General features: G+C 36.6%; 2 protein-coding genes across 5 annotated transcripts in view; one reads left to right on the forward strand and one right to left on the reverse strand.

Annotated features, from left to right (window-relative positions):
* LOC122407411 (metabotropic glutamate receptor 2-like) overlaps positions 1-16,856 on the forward strand; it is a 99,200-nt gene extending 82,344 nt beyond the window's left edge. For both annotated transcript variants that reach the window (XM_043413583.1, XM_043413582.1), the window contains 11 exons: positions 3,555-3,806; positions 5,694-5,865; positions 5,982-6,088; positions 6,165-6,314; positions 6,758-6,891; positions 7,346-7,504; positions 7,725-7,891; positions 9,425-9,801; positions 11,169-11,320; positions 11,678-11,885; positions 12,152-16,856. In XM_043413583.1, coding sequence (XP_043269518.1) covers positions 3,555-3,806; positions 5,694-5,865; positions 5,982-6,088; positions 6,165-6,314; positions 6,758-6,891; positions 7,346-7,504; positions 7,725-7,891; positions 9,425-9,801; positions 11,169-11,320; positions 11,678-11,885; positions 12,152-12,384 — 2,111 coding nt within the window. In that variant the 3' untranslated portion in view covers positions 12,385-16,856. The remainder of the gene's footprint in view (positions 1-3,554; positions 3,807-5,693; positions 5,866-5,981; positions 6,089-6,164; positions 6,315-6,757; positions 6,892-7,345; positions 7,505-7,724; positions 7,892-9,424; positions 9,802-11,168; positions 11,321-11,677; positions 11,886-12,151) is intronic.
* A 526-nt stretch (positions 16,857-17,382) lies between these two features.
* On the reverse strand, positions 17,383-21,570 carry CSN7 (COP9 signalosome subunit 7). Of its 3 annotated transcripts, XM_043413586.1 has the most exons (5): positions 21,417-21,570; positions 21,058-21,106; positions 20,240-20,927; positions 19,650-19,824; positions 17,383-17,662 (listed from the first exon to the last, which is right to left on the reverse strand). In XM_043413586.1, the coding sequence occupies exons 3-5, from the start codon at positions 20,915-20,917 to the stop codon at positions 17,622-17,624; spliced, it is 894 nt and encodes a 297-aa protein (XP_043269521.1). In that variant the 5' UTR covers positions 20,918-20,927; positions 21,058-21,106; positions 21,417-21,570; the 3' UTR covers positions 17,383-17,621. The 3 variants fall into 3 exon arrangements, with proteins under 3 accessions (XP_043269521.1, XP_043269522.1, XP_043269520.1); XM_043413587.1 differs by lacking the exon at positions 21,058-21,106 and having other exon boundaries at positions 21,417-21,565; XM_043413585.1 differs by lacking the exon at positions 21,417-21,570 and having other exon boundaries at positions 21,058-21,249.
* Between the last annotated feature and the right edge of the window lie 270 nt (positions 21,571-21,840).

Raw genomic sequence — 21,840 nt, forward strand, 5'->3', positions numbered from 1 at the left:
ACGCTGTCATTTTCGGGAGACTTTTTTTTGCCAGCAGAGCATCAAGTATTTGATCGCCGTGCCTGTTCTCTTGCACGTCGAGCCAAAAAATGTTCGTAGTACTGTTTAGTCTCGAGATCGATCGCACTAACGATTGGAATTCGGAAAATACCACAAATTTGTAACGGAGATTAGAATTACAGTGCGGAATGGAAACGAACTCGAAGGCACTTTTATTCTAATTATCAACTCGAAAGTATCACCAACGAACGTCAAATTTATCATTTTTCGTTGATTTTGTTAAAAAAAAAAAATAAAACAAACAAAAAAGGAGCATAAACGATTGTTCCACGATTGAGCCACTACGAGCATCCGGAATCTCGAGTGTCTTTGAAGTGACACGAAATAAGTTAGGACGGAATAAAAAATAATGTCCCAATAATACGAGAGAAAAATGAACGAGATAAAACACTCATCTGCAGGAAGGCACGAGCGAGAAAACCCTCGTTTCTTCAGCCTTTTTCATAACTCACGCAGAGACATATATTTCCGTGAAAGGAAGAAAAAGAGCTGCGATTAAAGTAACTTTTCTTTTAATCGAGAGTCTTTTAGAGAGTATATATGTATAGAACAGTCCTAATCGTGACCAGGACATCACAATTATTTCAACCCCTAAAGACCGACAATACGTGCTGCTCGAGCCTTCGAAAATCCTCAGCCAACAAGTATTACAGGCACGATATAAAGGAAGGAAGAGAGAAAGAACGAAAAAAAACAGGTTCGAGTTCGCTGCGTTGGCTTTGAGGTACGAACCGATAATGGCTTTCATATACATTCCAATCTTGTGCTGTGTTCCCATTTACATCGGCAGGGAATAAATTTTGGTTTTAATTGCTTGGATACTCGTAAATTTGGCATCCGATCGGGGAATCGAGCCGGATTAGCTCTTGAATTTCAACGAGGCCCCAATGATTACTGGCCATCTTAATTCGTTTGGAAACTTATTTTTTTCATCCCTAGGAACGAGAGATGAATCGAAACGTCCAATTATCGTTAATAATTGATTATCGAATCGGTAGAACTCGAAGCAGTTGCCGGTGCGAACGCAACACACTCTCCCAGGACTTCTGGATCAGTGTAGTTTTTTATCGATGAGGATTTGGTCGTGGAGAGCTTTATAAAGCTCACTCGACGAAAATGTCATTCAGCTCTGCGTTTAGAACTCAGTTTTATCCTGCCTTTGTCTCTCTCCCTCTTGCCTCTTATCCTACTTTCGCGTCCCAGACAACTTTGTCCGATCCAACTCGGAAAAAAGAAAATAGGAAATGTCACGACGGTACATAGTTGAGGTGAGTGAGTTTTAGAGGTTCCCGATTAATGTGACGCGGAGAAATGCCTGCTCGATCTTAAGATGAAGAAGAAGCTAGCCTCACTTTCTCCTTCCTTTCGACCAATGAGTTTTTCCAATAGTTTCTCGAAAAGAGATAAAAACAAAACAGTACGAGAATAAAAAGCGAGAGAAATCGTCTGCAGACGTTAATTGGAAGGTGAGCAAAGAAATACTCCTCGTATGTGAGTTTAAGGGTTTGAAAACGCGACAGGTTGTCAGAAAAATTCGACAGCTTATATTTCCAGCCCACGATCTCGAGTGGACGATCATTAGTCGCGATACTTTGAAAGAATCGATCGAGTTATAAAAAATATTATATAGCTACGCAGTGTAGTTACTGAATCATCAATAACAGAGTTTCGTCTTTTCTCTTCGTCGCTTTGCTAGTTCGCCAACGTGAATCGAGCTATCGATTCAGACCATTAATCCCTGAAAGAACCAACCCATGGGAAAAGTTATTCAAGGGTGAGAACAAAACGCACAAAGGGAAAAAAAGAAAGAAAAATAGACCGAGAGAGTGCGATAATAAAAAAAAAGTATGATAGAGAATGTACTTCGACCGGGTGTTTTCTCTTTCTCAGTTATATATCGTGGCAAAGGCGTGCCTGAGTAATTAAGATCTCTCTTGCCCAGAGCTGTGAAGAAGAAGAAGAAAAAACTCCCTTGATGATCCACGGGAGGAGTCCTCCAGACAAGAATTCACCAACTTGCTCGATCTTAATTCGCTCTCTTCGAAGCAGAAAAACCTACTAATAACTTCTTCCTTTATTCTTGTTTTTTTTTCGCTCCTTGCACTAGAAGCTGGATTAACGAGACAGCGATATAGAAACATGCGCATTAAAATACAAAAGTCTATATTTCAGCTGAAAGTGGCCCATCGACTGTTATTTCTCGCATTTGGCCGCATTAACTTTCGCTAATGCTTTGTACTAACTCTGGAGCTTTTTTACCTCGCACCGTTGTCCAGAAGTTCCGCATTCATTTTTATACCACAGTGTTTTCCCTTCTCTTCGTGGATAGAGGTTCGAGGGGCCGGATAAATGAAATACTCAACGATTTTAATATTCAAAATTTCGCACAAGTTAGTCCTTGCCGAAATTACCCTCGTGGCTATTCCCGAACAAGCCACAAGGGTTTGATGCAGAGGTGAGCATGCTTAATTAATATTTCAACCTAAGACAGACGCACTCATGACTGCACCGCTGCGCAAGTATAACTAATGTAAGATCAACTTTGTTGGCGGTAAAACCACAATCTGGCTGCACAGCTTAAACAGCTTTAAATAAAGCCACTCTCGGGCTCGAGACGATGGAACACGCTGTTAATGGAGCTTTAGGGAAATTAATCTCTGAATTCATTGGCCGGTCTTACGGTTCATCAAATATTTCATTTGGTCGATGAAAATCGTGGTCCAGTCGAATCGAATGTGCGGCAAAGATTTTCAATATGCATTGACCTTGCTTTTGATGAATGTCGATTAGATGGAACATAAAATTCGATTTAAAGAAAAATATAGAAAAATAACTGTCGAACAAATAATAATGATCGATCGATTCCGAATTCGGTTTGTCTCCAGACATTATTTTCACTGATCCCTTAATTGTTTTTCAATCTCTATGTTTTCAATCTCCCTTTTTTTAGGCCAGAATGTCCTGTCACCTCTAGGATATAAATCGTCTGGCAGCTTTCAAATATTTCAAGCATCTCCTTAGCAGGTGAAGAGAAAAGCGAAACGAAAAAAAGGTTACAACGAATGTTTCACGTTTTCACGAAAGGGTATACGCGGAATTAATCAGTGTCTCCGAAGATTCATGTCCCAAGCTCGAGTATATATACACGTAGCCTGTAGTCAAACTCGGAAACATTATTCATGTTTATTCTTTTTCTCTTGAAAATTACGCCACATGTGTTAAAATACTTGGATCATTCGGAAGAATAATTTTTCAAAAGTTCCTTATGCTCGATGAATCTTTTTTTTTGTCCGAGTGTAATACGCACTTGAAATAAAAATATCAAATTTTTTCCCTTCGATTTGTCCTTTGGAAAGACTTTTTCAGCATTTCACGAAGATGAAAAGTACAGTTACGAGCAGCCCCGCTTTCCATAATGTGAATTTTAAAATAACACGATAATAAAAATCGCAATGAAATCTTTGCAAGCTCACTTTTATCGGTCCCTTTTTCAGGATGCATTATATTCGCATCCGATCAAGAGGTGGCTGGTGTCATGAGGGCGGTTCGACGTTGCAACGCGACGGGAGCTTTCTCGTGGATCGGGAGCGACGGGTGGAGTGCTCGAAGTTTAGTGAGTGACGGAAATGAACGAGAAATGGAAGGAACACTGTCCGTACAGCCCCAGGCGAATCCGGTTCAGGGTTTCAAGGATTATTTTCTCAACTTGACGGTGGAAAATAACAGGAGAAATCCGTGGTTCGTTGGTGAGTGATTTCATCGTTTTAAAAAAATATTATTCTGTCGAATATGCGAAGGTTGAGTGGAGGAGTCCCAAATTTCAATGCAAAGCTTCGAAATCGATGAACGGTCAAGATCGTCGTGTATCGGAGTAGTTGGAACCCTCCGGATTCATTTCGAATTGTTAAGGAGTTTCGGTACAAAAGTCTAAATATTAAGAAATTGATCAAACTTGGTGATAATGTTCTTCAACATCAAAGTGCGAAGACACAATTTTTTTCAAAATTTTCTTCTGCTTAGTTATCGAGTAATTACGCATTAAAGCAGATTTCTTATGCCCGGAATGTATACCTATATATATGAAAACGGTATGCTTATACACGTGAACTTTAGTGATCAATTACTCGATAACTGTGTAGAAGAAAAATCTTAAAAAATTTGTATTGCCAAATTTGGCACTAAAGAATATGTTCACCAAATTTTATAAAATTCTAAACTTTTTGAAATTTTTTATGTTTTTAGCATGGTTTAGCATGGCAACATTGTATTGCCTGTACCGAAACTCCTTAAAATATAAATTTGATTCGGTCGCACCCTTTTGTTTATTGGCAACGGACTTTGCTCACGAATCTTCGATCAGCCGGGAGGAAGTTTCGTCGCAGAGCTTGGAGAACTCGTAAATTTCATGGGGCGCCGCAAATATTGTGAGAATGTCAGAATATTTACCAGGCGCACCGCAGAATTCAACGAAGAAGATCGCGAGTATGCGGTCCTAACGTCACTAATGATTTTCTATTTCGATACGAAAAAATCATGCAAATTGAATGTAAACAGTAGAGACACTGAGGTGTAACGAGCGTTCCTGAATAAACAGACGAGAACGATCAGCAGCTTTTATTCTGATAAGAAATCTTTGCATTGAGTTCATGGTAATTAAACCATGAGAGGGGGAGCGGGATCGTGAGACTGACAATTCTAATTATTTGAGCAGAAAAGCTCTGCGTACAATGAAACGATCCTTTCGTAAAACAACCACCCGAGATTATGCTAACGTTACAAATTGGGTGCAATTATTTGCTACAAGCTTATCGACCACAGGGTGAGGACGATTAATATTTGTCATGTGAAATAATATCGGCCAGGAAACCGCACGGATGGTGTGAATGCCGTTTGTCCCAACGGGGGAGGCTGAATTAAACGCCCCTTCGCATCCCTGGTCAAGTGTAGAATCGAGGAAAAACTCTCGGATTCAAGAGACAAAAACAGAGCTCCATTTATATACAGTCGGGCTTAACATCCGTAGTACTACTCGTTTATACTCGATCCCGATAAGCCTTTTTTACATAATAAATCGATGCTTGAATTTTCTCTCGTAGCTAATTTCCTCGTGTTTCCACTTTTTTTCACCCAAAACGATTTTACGATTGTGAAACGTTATCGATTCATAGCTATTGCCAGGGGACCGATTGAACTAATGAGGGAGCTCACCCCTATTCCTGCCTTTTCTCCCTTTTCCTCTCTTCGACCTTTTATATTTCCGATGGAAAGTATCGTCTCATCTATGTTACAAAATCACCCTGCTATTTTGCCCTACGGAAATCCTGACTTTGACGACGACGTTTCATACTGCTTTTTAACGCCACTTTATTTTCCATTCTTCATCGAATATCACCCCATCGTCGTTGTTATGAAAATGATGAAGGACGATGCATCAAAAGCAATGATCCTCTTTCACGTCGTTCCATCATTTGCAGTTTCATTCCAATCGCCCCGCGCTGACAAAAAACTTCATCGATCGTTTTGCAAGTCAAAATAATAACAGAACAATAAATTTTTATGACAGAGTTCACTCGCTGCCCCACCATTGATCTATAAACATCTAAAAACTCTTCTGATTTGATGCTCATTCACAGAATTTTGGGAGGATCATTTCAAATGTCGTTATCCCAACTCGTCCCAAACGCCGTACAACAATTATACAGAGGAGTGTACAACGACTGAGAAACTAACGAGGGAAAACACCGCGTTCGAGGATCAATTGCAGTTCGTTTCCGACGCGGTGCTCGCATTCGCTCACGCATTTCGGTAAAAGTTTTGGCGAATAGCACTTTCTATTCTTCGTAGGTCGATTCAAACGTGTGATTTATGGAGAAATATTAAAAGAGCGTTTTAAAAGAAGTTTTTGTTGTTGTTCGTCTCAGAAACATGCACAGCGTTCTTTGCCATGGGAAGCCAGGGCTTTGCGACGCGATGAAACCAACGAAAGGCATCGAACTTTTGAATTATCTGCGAAACGTTGAATTCAACGGTGAGAAATATCACAGAACCATCAATAATTTAATTTTTTAAGAGCATTAATTAAAGCTGAGCCCACATGATTGAAGGCTTGACCGGTGACGTTTTCCATTTCGACAAGAATGGCGACGGTCCTGCGAGGTACAACATTATTCACTTCAAGCAGATATCACCTGGGGAATACAAATGGATTCGAGTAGGAAAATACTTGGAGGGTGAATTGTTCCTCAATATGTCAGGTGATTATTCAACGTCTCGTTAAAACTGTCATCGAATTTTTCACGTAAAGTTCTTTAACGACGATAACGAGATTCTCGGAGTCCCCAAATTTCATATTTTATCATCCCAGGAATTAGAATTGATGAAATTTTGAAAATGGGTCTGAATAAAGCCTCCATTATTTTTTCGACTGCTAGAATGAAATCTTTTGGAATGTAAATGTATGAAAGCTCGAGAGAACAATCGCGATGAAAACACTACTCGACTCCCATCGTTGCTAGACTTAAAGGATTTATCTACGAAGTAGCGAAAGCAGACCAGGACGGTGAAGGTGAAATCTTCATCGAATACTTATTCTCTTTTAGCCACTAATATCTTTGCCAGTTTGTGTTTTCTTTGCGGTGAGAATTTCGTCGTGAGCTTTGTACAATGGAAGAGTATCTTCTTCAATTGTACCTTTCAGAAATTCAATTTCGTTTGGGACATCCCGAAGCTCCTGAAAGCGTTTGCTCGCTACCATGTGAGGTGGGCCAAGCCAAGAAATATGTCGAGGGAGAAAGCTGCTGCTGGCATTGTTTCAACTGTAGCCAAGACGAGGTATTTTAAGATACGACCGCATGCAAATTTTCACTTTTTCTTTCATCCTCGATCTTCTCTCTTTTCCGTATAACGTCGTTGTATATTTTCTTTTTCTAATCAATCTCAAACAAGTACTTGACCCAACGATTTTATTGAATTTCAATAATGATTGTTCCGAAACAACGAATCGAATATTCCTCATTAATTTTATACTCGAATTCGCTACGGTAACAAACATTTTTTCGAAGTTCCCGGTTGATGCTGGGACGAGTCTCCTCAGGGCCGAACCTCCTTGGAGCTCTATCAATCGTCCCAAATAATTGGTGATTTTCAGAATAATAAAAACAAAATACTGCTCAGTTGAAATATACCGTTTTCCCTAAGAAAGAACGACCCGACGTTAGTGATCCGGAATTAAGTGCTGTAATATATCGACGAATAACGAAGACATGTGGTTTTTATAAAATTGCAGATACGACACGTGAGCGACGAGAAACAATGTGTTTTGTGTCCGAAAGGGACATTGCCAGATGAGACGCATTCTTACTGTCGTGACATACCGGAGGAGTTTTTAAGACCTGAGAGTGGTTGGGCCATAGGTGCAATGTCTTTTTCATCTACTGGTATTCTCGTAAGAAATTTTCGGTTATTTTAAATTGATTAGTTCAATTATGCTGACGAGGGCGGGTTGACTCGTAAATACTTTATGTATCAAAAAGAGAGAGATGGATGAAGGAGAGAAAATCTGTATAATGGTCCATACGCCGTGACGATAAACTTGGAAACTGGGGCAAAATGTGTGGCGACTGGTTTACCTCATTCTATTTCTCTGATGCACAGCTTTATTGCAGATAACTTTGTTCGTTGGTGGTGTATTCCTGAAGCACAATGATACCCCAATTGTGAGAGCATCCGGACGTGAATTGTCTTATGTTCTACTGACGGGAATCCTGCTCTGTTATCTAGTTACATTCGCCCTCGTTCTAAGGCCAACCGACCTCGTGTGCAGCATTCAAAGGTATAAATTTTCTCGAATTCCAACCCGGTATATGGGAAATGCTCAGAACGACGCTTTAATTGCGAGGCCCGAAACTGTACAATTTCACACGCTCAAGTTAATAACCATCGCGTACTAGACTGGCTAGCCAGGATACACTATGTCCGACCTCTTCATTGTCAAATTCATACGAGTTCTCTCGAAGGCTACGCTCGAGCTGATACAGCAGCTGAATCGTTGTTTCGAAAAATTATTCAACATTTTTTTCTCCATCGTTTCGTTGTTTTTTTTTGTTTTTTTTTTTTACTTACTGATTAGCGAGGGTCAATAAGAAAAAGGACGCGAGTGTCGTTCCTATTTTTCGTCGATCCTCCTCGGAGCGTTTCTCATTCGTTTTCCTCCGCGCTCGGTGAATATCTTACGAATCGATCATCAAAAAAGAAAATGCCGGAGGACTTCTCTCCCCAGAGTTTCAAGATCCGTCTCATTAATATCTGAGCTCGAGCAGACTCAGGACACTTTGTATATTCTCTACTCCCTATAACACTCGTTTCCATTTTCCCTAAATAGCAAAATGTGCTCGTGACGTAATACCGCATTTATAACTATGACTCTCGTTCCAAGAAATGCACAAATGTCTGCTCATTCGTCCCTGAAGCTCAGCAACTACTTTTGTTTCCGTTCATACATCCATAGAGCACTAACTGAATATTTCACGGAATGACCTTATTCTTGTACGAGCTAAATAATCCATCAGACAAGCTTCTTTAACGAATCTCGTGATGATTCTTCCCGGGAAATGGCAAACTTACCGGATAGTATTAAACTTCATCACTTCAATGGCTCCTGAAATGAAGATTATGAAGTTACTATTCTAAGGAGACCTTGAACACTCATTTTGATATATTTAACACCGGCTGAAATCTTCCAGAGGCAATTGCGCGGAAAAGGTTATTCGGGCGAACCTTTAAACGAATTTCTTCTCGCCTCGATGCCTTAAATTTGTTCCTCTTTAACTCGGACGTCAGTTCCCAATGTAAAGAAGCTGTGGGATACGATTTTTAAACAATATACCAGCATATTAAAATATTATAATCCGAACAAAATATTCTTCGACTGATAATCGAGGAAAACTTCTTACCTTCCATTTTCCAAACGTCCATGTAAAATATTGATCGGAACTTCCGAGTTTTGAGCACTTTCACAAAAAAAAATATTCCTCCACCGAGCGTCAAAGATTATCACCGCCACGACAGATCGTACAGTTAACTGCTCGTAAGTAGTCACAGAAAAGTGAAAAAATCAATTCAAGTGTTTCGTTATTGGGCCGAACAAAATTCTTCGTGCCAATTCAATCGCATACAACAAATCCCCAAGAGTCAGAGGAATGTTGAATAATTCATTGGGAAAGCACATAAAATCTATTAGTCACAGCATTGATCATAAAAAGTTTATTCCACAATCTTCTCAGCCTTTCCCGACTCGAGGCTCGTCCACAAACTCTTGTTATCCCGGAATAATACATTGAAAAATGTTTCATGAAAATATTTTTAGATTCTCAGCCGGCTTTTGCTTCACGGTAATGTACGCAGCACTCCTAACGAAAACGAACAGGATATCGCGAATATTCAACGCCGGAAAGAGAAGCGCCAAAAGACCGTCATTCATATCGCCACGCTCGCAGCTCATTATTTGTAGCATGCTCGTAGCTGTACAAATTCTCATACATGCCGTGTGGATGGTTATCGATCCGGCAAAAGCGAGACATCATTATCCTACACGAGAAGACAATCTTCTCGTATGCAACAGCTACATCGACGCCAGCTACATGATCGCCTTCACATATCCGATTATTCTGATCGTCGTTTGCACTGTTTATGCTGTTCTCACGCGTAAAATTCCCGAAGCTTTTAATGAGAGCAAGCACATAGGTGAGTTTTACGACTGCCATGTTTTAGAACGATTTTTAAATTCATTCGTGTTTGTGCTATTTTATACATGCGAAATGATGAATTTATATATTTTTTAGTGAGAATATCAATAATGTGTTGATACATTTGATTAAATTATTATTTCGTTAGAACGTTACAAATTTTTACTGCTTTTGCTCGTTTTACACGATTTTTCAGAAAAAAAAATAAGAAGGGATTGTAAAAGAATAACGATGAAACGTAAAAACTGATTTATTGACACTGAAAAACTCATTTTTATCAGTTTTTTGAAGTTTCATTTTTTAAATTTCTTTTATGCGATTGTTTTTCTGTTTTTCAAAGACTCCACTTTTTGTTCTGAAAATTTCGTATCATTTTCCAACAAATTATCGTTTTAATGGAAAATTTCTTCAACGCCCTTCAACGACGTTACGAAGCGACTGCATTTCGTACGCTATTCGTTATTATTATTCTCTATTTTCAATATATAAATTCTGAGCGTATAAAATACGTAATTGCTGGCCGGAGAGCGTTTGCGAAAAATTCAGTGAAAAATGGAGTAGAAAGCGCAAAGTTTCCTCCATTAATATTCCACTTCTGTCCCAAGGGATAAACCTCTTTCTGCATTTAATGCATATTGCACGAAGGATGCAATACGTAACAAGATTCGACGTCATGTTTAAATGATGAATGATTTTGGGTATTGGACAGAGCTCATTTCACAGTGCTATTCATTTTCTCAAATTCATGTAAATTACTAATCCGTAAGTTTTTAAATTTCATACGTCAATTTGCATTCCCAGAAAATCCATTGCTCTTCTTTTAAGTGTATCTGTTACTGTATTTTATTTCCAGTTGTATAACCCCTTGCACTTTTTACATGACCCAACTCACATATCAATATAAATATCATTCTTCCATACTTGCTCTTATATTTCTAAATCTTTCCCCCTTTCTCTCAACACGAAACTTCTTCCTGATTCTTCTAACCACTTTCAAGATCTGACACAGTTTCGTTCTCATTTGTCCTCTAAGCGTTTTTACATTCCACATCCACAGCTCATTCCCATGTATTCTCCTCTCTATATTCCTCAACCTTTCTTACCCATAACTCTTTGACTTTCGTTCTAACTTCCCTACACTCAGACATGAGTTGAATTATCTTCTTCTTCCTCCTCACAACTATCTCAGGTCCAGTTTACAAGCCTTTTTTTACTCCCTTCCTCACATTTCCACATCATCTCCTTGTCTTCTGTTTTTTCACAAACCTCCCCTGTTTTGTCGCACAGTCCCAGTATTTTTTCCCCCCACTTTGTTTTAATTTCGTAGAACCTATTATAAATATATTTGATTCTGTTTTATCGCAGGTTTTACGATGTACACAACATGCGTTATTTGGCTCGCATTCGTACCTCTGTATTTTGCGACTGGTAGCCACGTTGCATTAAGGATAACTTCGATGTCAGTCACGATAAGTCTCTCAGCGACTGTGACGATAGCGTGTCTCTTCACTCCTAAGGTACAATCTTATAATTTCCGCCTCGTAAGATGGTTTTTTCGGAATCAAAATTCACGGGAAATTCGAACCGACTTTTTTCCTAAAAAGTTTTTAAGGCTATTCGATCTATTATTTCCATGGAGCAGATCGGCTGAATAAAAATGGCCTCGGTTAGAAAATCCTTATTTGGCTAGTTCAAGTATTTCATAGTATTTGGTTGGTAGTTCAAAATGCTTTTTGCGGAACGATTTTTTACCAATTTTCCAACGAGATACAGAAACTGAAAGACGAGAAAAAGCTCAGTGACGTTTTTCAATTTCTAACCCAACTTCAAAACAATAGCTGAAAATACAAACTGTTCCTCGATGATTTTGACAGCTGTACATTATTCTCATTCATCCGGAGAGAAACGTTCGACCGAATATGATGCATCACAGATATAACACAACCAAGGGCTCGGTGGTGACAGCGACAAATGCCTCGAGTATGATGGCGCCTGTCACACTGACAGCTGTCACTTGTGATCAGAACAAAGCAGTGAAAAAGCACGCGGTCACGACGATGGATTGCTCCACGCAGAGTGAACGTGAGTAGTTTTCCCGCCAATTTCATGGGACACGGATCGCGTTATCGGTATAGGGAAGGGGGTGGAGTTCGGAGAGGGTTGGTCGACGAGATTTCTCGTCCTTTTTGCTGGCGTTCCACGCTCGGTGAAGGTGAATCACTGATAACTGTGACTCCCAGAATTATACCAATTCGATTTTATTCTCAGTCGATAAAAACGTTTGTTTTATCGACTGTCGAAACTTCCGGCAGAATATTTTGGGTGATTGTTGGAAAAAATGTTTGCAGAGCTCGAAATGGAATCGAAAGAACGAAAGAACGGAAAAATTCCAAACCCCTTGATGAACCGCTCGACCCAAACGACGCTGAACAACAACGGCACGGATCCGAACGATCCGAACCCCGCTACCTCACCAATAATCACAGAAATCGGTATGGAAGAAAACAACGAACCCGCGAAAAGCCTCATCATCGGTAAAATGGGCAACGGCCCCTTGGCCCAGAGTGAGATTCCATTATAGCGACAAAACGGGCAAGTCGAATCGCCTATATTACAAGCTGATCTCAAACAGATCTCGAAGAAACCTGTGACCGTGTAAATTTGATATTTGACGGTAGTTAGATAAATCGACTCGCGACATAACGATCCGAGGGGGTTTCCTCGAGCGGTCTTCAGTGCGACGTGGGCAGCTTAAAATCCCAAAACTATTATTGCTCTATTTTGTTATTTTTTTTATATTTTATTCCAAACGATAATTTTCATCGTTTTTATTCAATTGTAGGTCAACGAATTATCTACGAGTGATTAATTTTCTCATTTTTTCGCTTAATTTTATTCTTCTTTTACTTATTCACATTCTCTCAAAAATACTGATTTTTTCACGATAGTTTTTCGGACCTTTTCTTTAATTTTTTTTGCTGTTGATCTTTCAAACTTAAAGTTCAATTCGCAATAATTGTGAATCCATAATATGTTATATCCGTTGCTGCTGGTTTAAATGAAAAAGCAACGGTTCAACGATCAACAATACGAGAATTAATGACTGTACAGACATTAATGAATACACAAAGAGAAAAACAAATTGTATATCAATTCACGGAGCAACAGGGCTGACGTATGGATATATATTTCGTGTTTTAATGTAAGGATGAGTGGAGATTCGTGACCATAACGGAATTAATGTAATGCGAAATCATGTCGAATATTCTTCAATTGACGTTCGAACTCTGAATTTTAACAAATTTTATACTTTACCATTTTTCATTATTTTTAGAAGTGAACCTCGAAGCATTATAGTGTTCGATGATCGTGGAGAGAATTTTGCTTGTGTTTTGGGACTGGATCGAAGTATACTTGGGGTCTAGAATACCCGAGGCTAAATTTGGATTCAAATTTCAACCCAATCGTTTTCAACAATTCTCGTAATAGAATAATCTATTTTGCTGACATTAAAAGTTTAAGCTCGTTTTAGTCTCTCTCTCTCTCTCTCTTTCTGGTAACTTATTGACTGATATTTTTAAACAAAATCATTTCAAACTCATTTTCGATCGCCTAACAATTGCTTTTTCTTTTGAAAACCACGAATTGGAGGATTTTTTTAGGTTTATCGTAATTCGGGAATTGGAATTTTTGGCTGTAACATTAATGAATAAATTTACGATGAAAGGGAGTACTCGAAATGAACGAATCGAATGATCGAGTCGTACGTGGAACTAACACTCGAATTTCTCAGAACTTTTAAATTCACAATTTTTAATTCGGAGGTAGCTAGAGAAGCCTTGGCATGTCTGGACCTCGTGTAGCCTTGATTCAACTACAGGGAATTGTATACTTAAAAGAGAAATGGATCGTTTGTGTGGATGATTTATAGTTATTTCTAAATAAATTGATCAAATTTTCCAAAACTATGAAACTACGGAATTCGTATTCATCGCCGAGATTAAAATAAAGGGTGAAGAAAAAATAGAAAAAGGGAATTATCCGTCAGTGATGAAACGTCGATGGTTCATACGCGTTAGAATTTGCTTATGTATTCCCATAAACATAAATATACATATAATGAATTTCATGGTTTCGATCGATAAAAAAATATAAATATAAATAATTTAATGGATTTACGACGTAGAAGAAACAGGCTCGGAAAAATGAGAATTTTATACGTGATATATTAATTAAGATAATTGAGACACTTGAAAATCGGCGTCTTGGCTGTTATTTATTAATATTAAATGATAATCGTTCGCAACGAAGAGCTTGACGTTGATTACACCAACCTCGATTATCGTTTTTCAAAATGCAACATCATCGAAAAAAGTACATCGACGATTAGACAGTTGTTCGGAATAATGGGGGGAAAATAATTATTAAGAAATGAAATAAATAAATTATTGTAGTTTTGTGAATATTGAAATGCCATGATGAAAAAAGGGAGAATAAAACAATGGAAAATTGAGAAAATAACTTGAATTACGTCACTTCAACTAAAATATTCAACTTGTAAATTTGATATATATTCGTCTTTTGTCTTCTGAATGGTAAAAATTTATTCAATTTTTACAAAACGCTTCTTTCACATTGAAAGTCTGTATGATAATTTTACAGTTAAGTAGGATTCTTCAGTTATCCTGAAACTATGTTTCTGCTACGTAACTTTTGGAATACGAATTTAACGTATTCGATTACTTACCTCGATAATATGTTGTATGAATCACTATTTCACCTTCTCATTTATTATTTTATTTGCAAAATATTATCAGTTTTATAATGCTCAAATATTTACACTCGTTATTTATATAATAGCGAAAATTCAAGTTTCAGGGAGAAAAGAAAATTTGAAATTGTAGGAAAAAATCGAAACTTCAATTCTACATAATTTATTCCTGATTGAAAACGATTTATTGTGCCGTTGTTAAAATACAATTTAAAACGCAAAGAAAACATGTTCGCCGAAATATTATTGAAAAGATTCGAACCATGATTCGAAAATCGATAGAAAAATTCAATGAAAAAAAAATTTCATTCTTTCTTCTCAACGATTCTGGAGGTGTGAATATTTCTTGTACCGAGCAGAAGTGAAATTCTTCCTCGAATTGAAAATCCGTACGTAAACATGATTTCGATATGTTTCAAAACGATTGAAATCAAGAACTCTGCGCAACTAATCATATTTTGTAAAATTTTATTGATCGACCACTGAATGTCTGTGGAAAAATCGAATCATGTAGGAATTTCAGATAAATTAAAACCCACCTGAAAATGATTCCTCGAATGAACATTCTTCCGAGTGGCTCTTTTCGAAAAGCAAAAATTGACATCCCTAAAAAAAATGTGTATTAAGACGTCATTCGATCGACACGCGTCACGAGAAAGAAGAATTTCAGCTTGATTTCCCACCAGTTGCAATAACTGCTCATTTTTATAATTAATAAATTTCACGTAATTTTTCTAGTGAAAAAAAAATCATTTTTCTGTACACAATCAAATGTGAAATTTTGAACTGATGTTTCCAACTTTCATTTAAAACAAAAGGGTCAAGGGTGCTGCTCTCAATAGAGAATCTAACTACGCTACCGAGATAAAAATGCTTCATTTAAAAATTAATTTCAAGGCCAAATCTCCGTGGTAAAAAATCTCATTAGTGTACATACACCAACCGCAAAAAAAAACGTGTACATACAGAAAATTAAAATCGAAATATGACTTTAGTGTAATAAATATAAATATATGTATATATAAGATAATTCTATTAATCGAATGTACGAAATTGCGTAGGCAATTTTATGTTGTAGCATAAAAATAAGATTCGTACGCAACATCCTGGCAAGCTCGATATCGCATCGTAAAATTCTTTGTTTATTTTCTATTTTTTTTTCTTCTGATATCATGGACCAGACAAGAATGATTTTGATGGCTTTTTTGGTAACACTATAGAAAAATAAATTCTTCGCATTTAAAAGAAAAGTGTAAAATACAGTGCGAATTGGGTTTAAAATAGAAGATGATATAAGATGAGAGTTCAGCCAAATGTTTTTATTAATTTTGTGATCGACAAAAATGTTTCGCACTAATGGAAAAAAGGTGTGATCCCTATAGCGGGATGCTGCGTACGATATCGAATTTGTTTGTTTTTTTTTTTCGATTTTTCTTTTATAAATTCTCTCTGCAGGCTATAGGAATTGTGGTATAAACTCCGAAGGTGTTGAGCACCTCGAGATCGAAAGTGATCGGCTACACTTTTGAGCTCCCATATCGAACGATGATTTTTGACGAGTGAAAGCCTCGAAATTACGAGGCTCTCCTAAATAGTCTCCCTATTCATAATATAGAAAGAATTATAGGAAATCTTAAGTCCGATTAGGATCATTCGAACAGGAAATCGTGAAAAAAACTGGAAGTTATGTATATTGCAAAATAAATATGTTAAAACATGATATTATAAAAACGAAACGAATCATCCACTTCACTAAATAGAACGTAAAATAACGAGTCGGTTCAACAGAATTTAGAGAATTTCTATTCACCTAGAAAGAAATGATTTTCAGTGAAAATTCAACGGCAATTTTTTCAAAAATAAAATGTGAGTTTTCGATTTAAAGTGACGAACGTGCTTTTTTCCAAATAAAAAAAAAATATAGAGGAAAAAGCATCGAAAATTCGTCTTTATGATTTTGGAAATTATTAAATGATCGTCGATTTCACCGTTGGACCAAAACGATGAATTATGTCGATTTGGTTAATCAGACGTAATAAGATGGACGTCTGATGTCATGCAATGCAAATCAATGTCAAACGAACAAAACATAAGTAAAATTACAATGAAAGTGTATAAACGAAATGTTACGACGATGTAACGATATTTTAAATACACACATGAGTAAACAAAAATGCGAGCTAAAGGGCCTAGCGAATAAGGAAAATACTATTTGAAGATAGTAAATGTAACAAAAGAATCTAAGGGGATTCTAATCGAATAAATAAGTATGACCAATCGTCGATTACCTTGTTTTTTTTACTTACTCACAATTATTCAAAACCTACGTACCATTGAAAACCGTATTAGAAATAATCGTTCAAATTATGGATGCAATATGATTAAATAAATATGGAGTACAAAGAAATCTGGTGAGGCTAAAATCTAATCATGATCAATTAAATTTTTATACTTAATCCAGAGAATTTTACTCTGTTGAGTCTCTAAACCGAATTGCATCCTCAAATATCCTAAACAACGATTTGTGCTTAAAAAACAAATCTGAATTTTAGAAAATCGTTCATTTTTTCATCAATAGCTTCATCGCTGTTGTACGAACAAATTTTTCGATGAAGAACAAAGTTCCTAAAGTCTTCAAAGTTGCAAACTTTTCCTTATTTTCAATTTTCTGCTTTTCAAGAAGGACAAAATGATATGAAAAGGTCTGGCGATGATTGATTGTCATCAGATTGCGTAGTTGATGTCACAAATGAATATCGTTTCGTTTCACAACTCCTCTTTTGTTCGCTCAATATAATATTCATTAAATACATTTTTCGTTCTTTTATTTGGATAAAAAAAAAGTGTTAACATTTAATTCATTAGAGAAACATACAAAAATTTGGATCAATGATACGTGAAAACATTATTATAATTACGTGAAATCTCCAAAGCACTTAACATTGTTGTAAAACCAGTTTGTTCAAGCTTCGCTCCGAATAATTCCAATCTCTCTTTTTCTCTCTCTCTTTCTCTCTCTTTCTTTTTCTCCCCGTACCATCAGTGTGTCAGTTCATGCCGCTGCCTAGCGAATTAGTAGAAGAAGATCCTGAAAATCCCCCATCAGTCGTATGACATTTAATGAATTTTTGTTTCTCATTCAAATATGACATTTGGGCATGACAGAAAAATCGCACCGTTCAATAGCAACAATATTCATTTTGTATGGTTGAAAAACTGTTGAAGCGGAATGATAAAGAAAAGGACAAGAAAAACGACATTGCTACATCACGCGCCGGACAGTCAAGGATGAGGCGTTAAGGGCTCCGCAGTGGAAGAAAAAATGTCGCTAAATTCCAATACTTTTGGCTTTATTTTTCCTCCTCCTCTCTCTCTTTCCCTTTCTTTTATTTCATCACAGCAAGTACAACGCCTTGTTTGTTACTGTTCTTTGTCTCTCTTTTATTTCAAGTTTGGCCATCGGGTGAGCTAACATTTGCTAATTCTAACTAATATCGACAATGGTCTAGCGTTTGTTAAGTTTATTATTTGAAAATTGTCGAAACCGCGCTTTAAGCTCGATGTTTTTGGACTAGCTCGTAAAGAAATAAGAAAAAGACAAAATATCAGAGACTTTTCAAACTACTTGTTAACAGCGAGGGCCTCTTTTTCTATTATTCGATAATAGTATAGCCAAGAACTCGTGAACTTTTTTACAATAATGATTAACAACAATGAAAACGTACTCTAAAATTCAAAAAAAAAAAAAAACAAAGCGTTTCAGCCTTTTTCAATTCTCATTAAATACATTATTCATTAATATCGCTATTGCACAATTTCCCTTTTTTATTGGCGAAAAAAATCGACAGCGTCCCGCGCCGAGTTGACAAAAATTTTTTCATGTGAAATTCAGTTGTTCAATGACGATCCAACAACTTTTCGATTCCAATAGGCTACTTATCTTAGCCGGGAAAACAAAATTTCAATGGATATTTAAATAAACAATTCGTTGATTCGTCAAATGGAATTTGACTTCATTCCCGAATTCTTCAATCATCCAGACACAAAAACGTATATATAAATATATATTTTTTTTCACATAGATATTTATTTTTGTACAAAATAAGGCAACCACTATTACGCATTGTGAATATTTTCCCAAAACTCACAAGTGTCTCACAGAAAAAAAAAAAATTTAGTCGATAAGACAAACTCAGCTGACACAAAAACTGAATTTTTTCATTTTTAATCGAGTCTTGCAAACTCAATATTGAACGTCTCAATTCTTGCTCGCTTCTTTTTCAAACTTATGCTCGAATATAATGAACTTCGCGAAATGTACAGAATGACAGAACGTATGGAAAATCCAAGAATGTTCAAAATAATGTTGCAAAATATCAAGAAATTTTAATTATCAAGAATAATCAAGAATTTTTCAAGTAATACAAATTTTTCTCTAAAAAACACGTGGAGAAAAACAAATTCGAGAATTTTTTCTAAAGGTAAAGAATACGTAGCGAAAATCCAAATTATTCGGAAATATTTGGAGGTACAGCAGCATTTTGATACAGAGTACTAAAAACAGAATTTCCAACCAGACAAGACAAAACGTGCAGCATATCTGCACTAGCGATTGTCGGTTTATCCTCACTTTTCCATATTCTCCAAGTGCTATCCTAGTTTTTCTCGCTCGAACAAAGAAGTCATGAAAAATTTTTTTAAAAATAATATTACTAATAATAGAAGACTATAAAAACTGAGAATTATTCCAAAGTAGAGTTTGGCAGCAACATTGAAAGAATTTTGAAGATAAACTGCTTTTGAGCACGTTTAATGATTTGTTTTGAGAAGCATTTCATTAAAAATGTTCTCCGGGGGAATCATTCTCCCCGAGTCTCACTCGGTTGAGAGACACTTCGAATGGTAAAAAGGTTTGCCCCATTCTGCACACATATATTCAACTTTTATTTGTTGATTACGTAACAGTAACGAACGGACGCGCGCTGGTAATTTAAGGATGAGGGTGCGTGAACATTGAAATTTGTCATTTATCAAATCACGTACAACAATGTTAATTTAGGTCTTCCAAAACTTACCGCTGCCTCTAACATTTTTTCCTTTCTGTTGTTTCTTCTTTGGATCCGGCGGTACCGGAAGTGCTTCTCTGCACGACTCGCTACCGCCTGCGCTTGTTCCGCTACCAGCTGCGTCGGCTTCTTGAACCCCACCTCCACCAGCTTGTGCCAGGAATGATTTTTTCATATTTGCGATCTTTAACATAGGAAATGCCAAAGAATAATTAATTTCCTTCTTTTTCCTTCGAATTTTTCAGTGTCGATATTTTTCTAAAATATTTGCAACGCTCAAGCATTTCAAATATTTTGTGCAAGCCGTTTCACTGACTTTTACGAATGTTTAGACCCGTCCGATGTCGGAAATTTTTCCAAAAAAACATTTCAAAATGAATAAAAATTTGACCTTGCCATGGGTTCAAATTCAGAACATGAGTTTGATAACATCTAGCGCACGTATATGAATAGCATAAATAACATATCAACAACCATTTTTCGAGATTTGAAAAGAAAAAAAAAAAAAAATTTGTATAACAAAATCTGAGAATTAAAATTGAGAAAAGCTTTTACAGAATTTAGTTGAAAATATTTAATTTCAATAACTCATAACTCACATCTTGCTGGATTTTTTCTTTGTGATTAGTGGCTTTTTGTTTTTCGGTATTAGCCCTGAGAACTTGTTGTTCGATGCAAGCCAAAACCGTTTCACAGGTTTGTCCCCAAGTGGCCAAAGTTTCAGCAACGGCTTTGGCATCTGCGGATGTGACGTCACGTCCTAAGCCAGTGTAGTCGACTTCCAATTGTGAGTTCTTCTGATCCAATTTGCCCTGTATTATGTCAGCATAAACCGCTTCAATGATTAAATCTTCGAGGTCACGTACGTTTTTGACATCGAGTTCTTCCAGGAGAGTGGAGTAGGGAATACATTTTGTTTTTTCAGCCAGGGTAACTATCGTTAAGTGCTGTAATTTTTTCTTCTGTGTGGGTGTCAAATCCAAAAATTTTTCTTTGTTTGCTAAGAACTGCTTGTATGTTCCATAGGCAAACAGATTCAATGTGTTCCAGTAAACTTCGTGTGGACCGTTCTCCAATTCTTTGATATTCGGCATGTCTAACAACTCGCCAAACACGTGAACTCCTGGAGTTTCTATTGCTTGCTTTATAAGCTCCAGCGCTGCTGCACCTTTTGCTGTTTTTGCCAGAAGAACAAACTGCTCCAATGGATTTGTTGACGATTTCTCAGCAGAGGAACTGTTTGCTGCGGATGTTGTGTCACTCGCTGGACCCGTCATTTTTAGTGGGCTATTTATCAACAGATATCCATAAAAATTTAATACAAAAATAGTTTGATAGAATTTTAAGAATATAAAAATATGAGGAAATGTTTCGCATTCGCTCTACTTAAAAATAATGACAATCACAGAATTCTTACTTCTTTCTCCGATTGATACATAATTCGTTGTCTCTGTTATCATTATTAGCTGACATTTCATGAAAAATTGATTGAATTACAAATTACAGTGATATAACAATTGATTTCCATGCTCTATTAATAGAACTATTTTTTTTTTAATTTCGAAGAAAAACTAACAAACATTTTGATTTAACTTTAATTCATTGTCAGGATATAAAACCACACTGCTGTTTTGACAGGTCTGGTTGAGACAGTGTCAATACTTTTCGAGTTAAACATTACAATCCATTGATTCTTAAATAATTTCAAAGTAGCTAATTGTACGATAAATCATTTTGTTAATTTTTTTTCTTTCATTTAAAAACAGAACAACATACAAATGTGGATAAGAGAATGGGAATTGAATCGTCTTCAAGTTTCGCTAAATATTTGAGGTTTTAGTACACAGTCCTTAGCGTTCTCACTAGAATTTCGAACGTAATTTTATAATTTTCTAGCCTAAGTTTAAAATATGCAGCTTAATGTGTTGAAAATCGAGTGAATAAGGGATTACGGTGAACGTATTATAATATATAAACACCGAAAATACTGTGAAAAGGCGAGACAAAGAAAATGTTTTTCGTTTATGTACAAAAAAAACGGTGGTTATAGAGGTTAGATCATTTCGAGGAGTATATTCTTCGTAACACATTTCCATTCGATGTTGATGTTGTGATGAATTAAATCGAACAATAATTTAGGTAAATACCAGTACGAAAAACTTACTTGTATGTTGTAAGTACTTATATTATCAATAACAGC

The sequence above is a fragment of the Venturia canescens genome, chromosome 3 (genome assembly GCF_019457755.1).
Source record: "Venturia canescens isolate UGA chromosome 3, ASM1945775v1, whole genome shotgun sequence".
In the NCBI taxonomy this organism is placed as follows: domain Eukaryota; kingdom Metazoa; phylum Arthropoda; class Insecta; order Hymenoptera; family Ichneumonidae; genus Venturia; species Venturia canescens.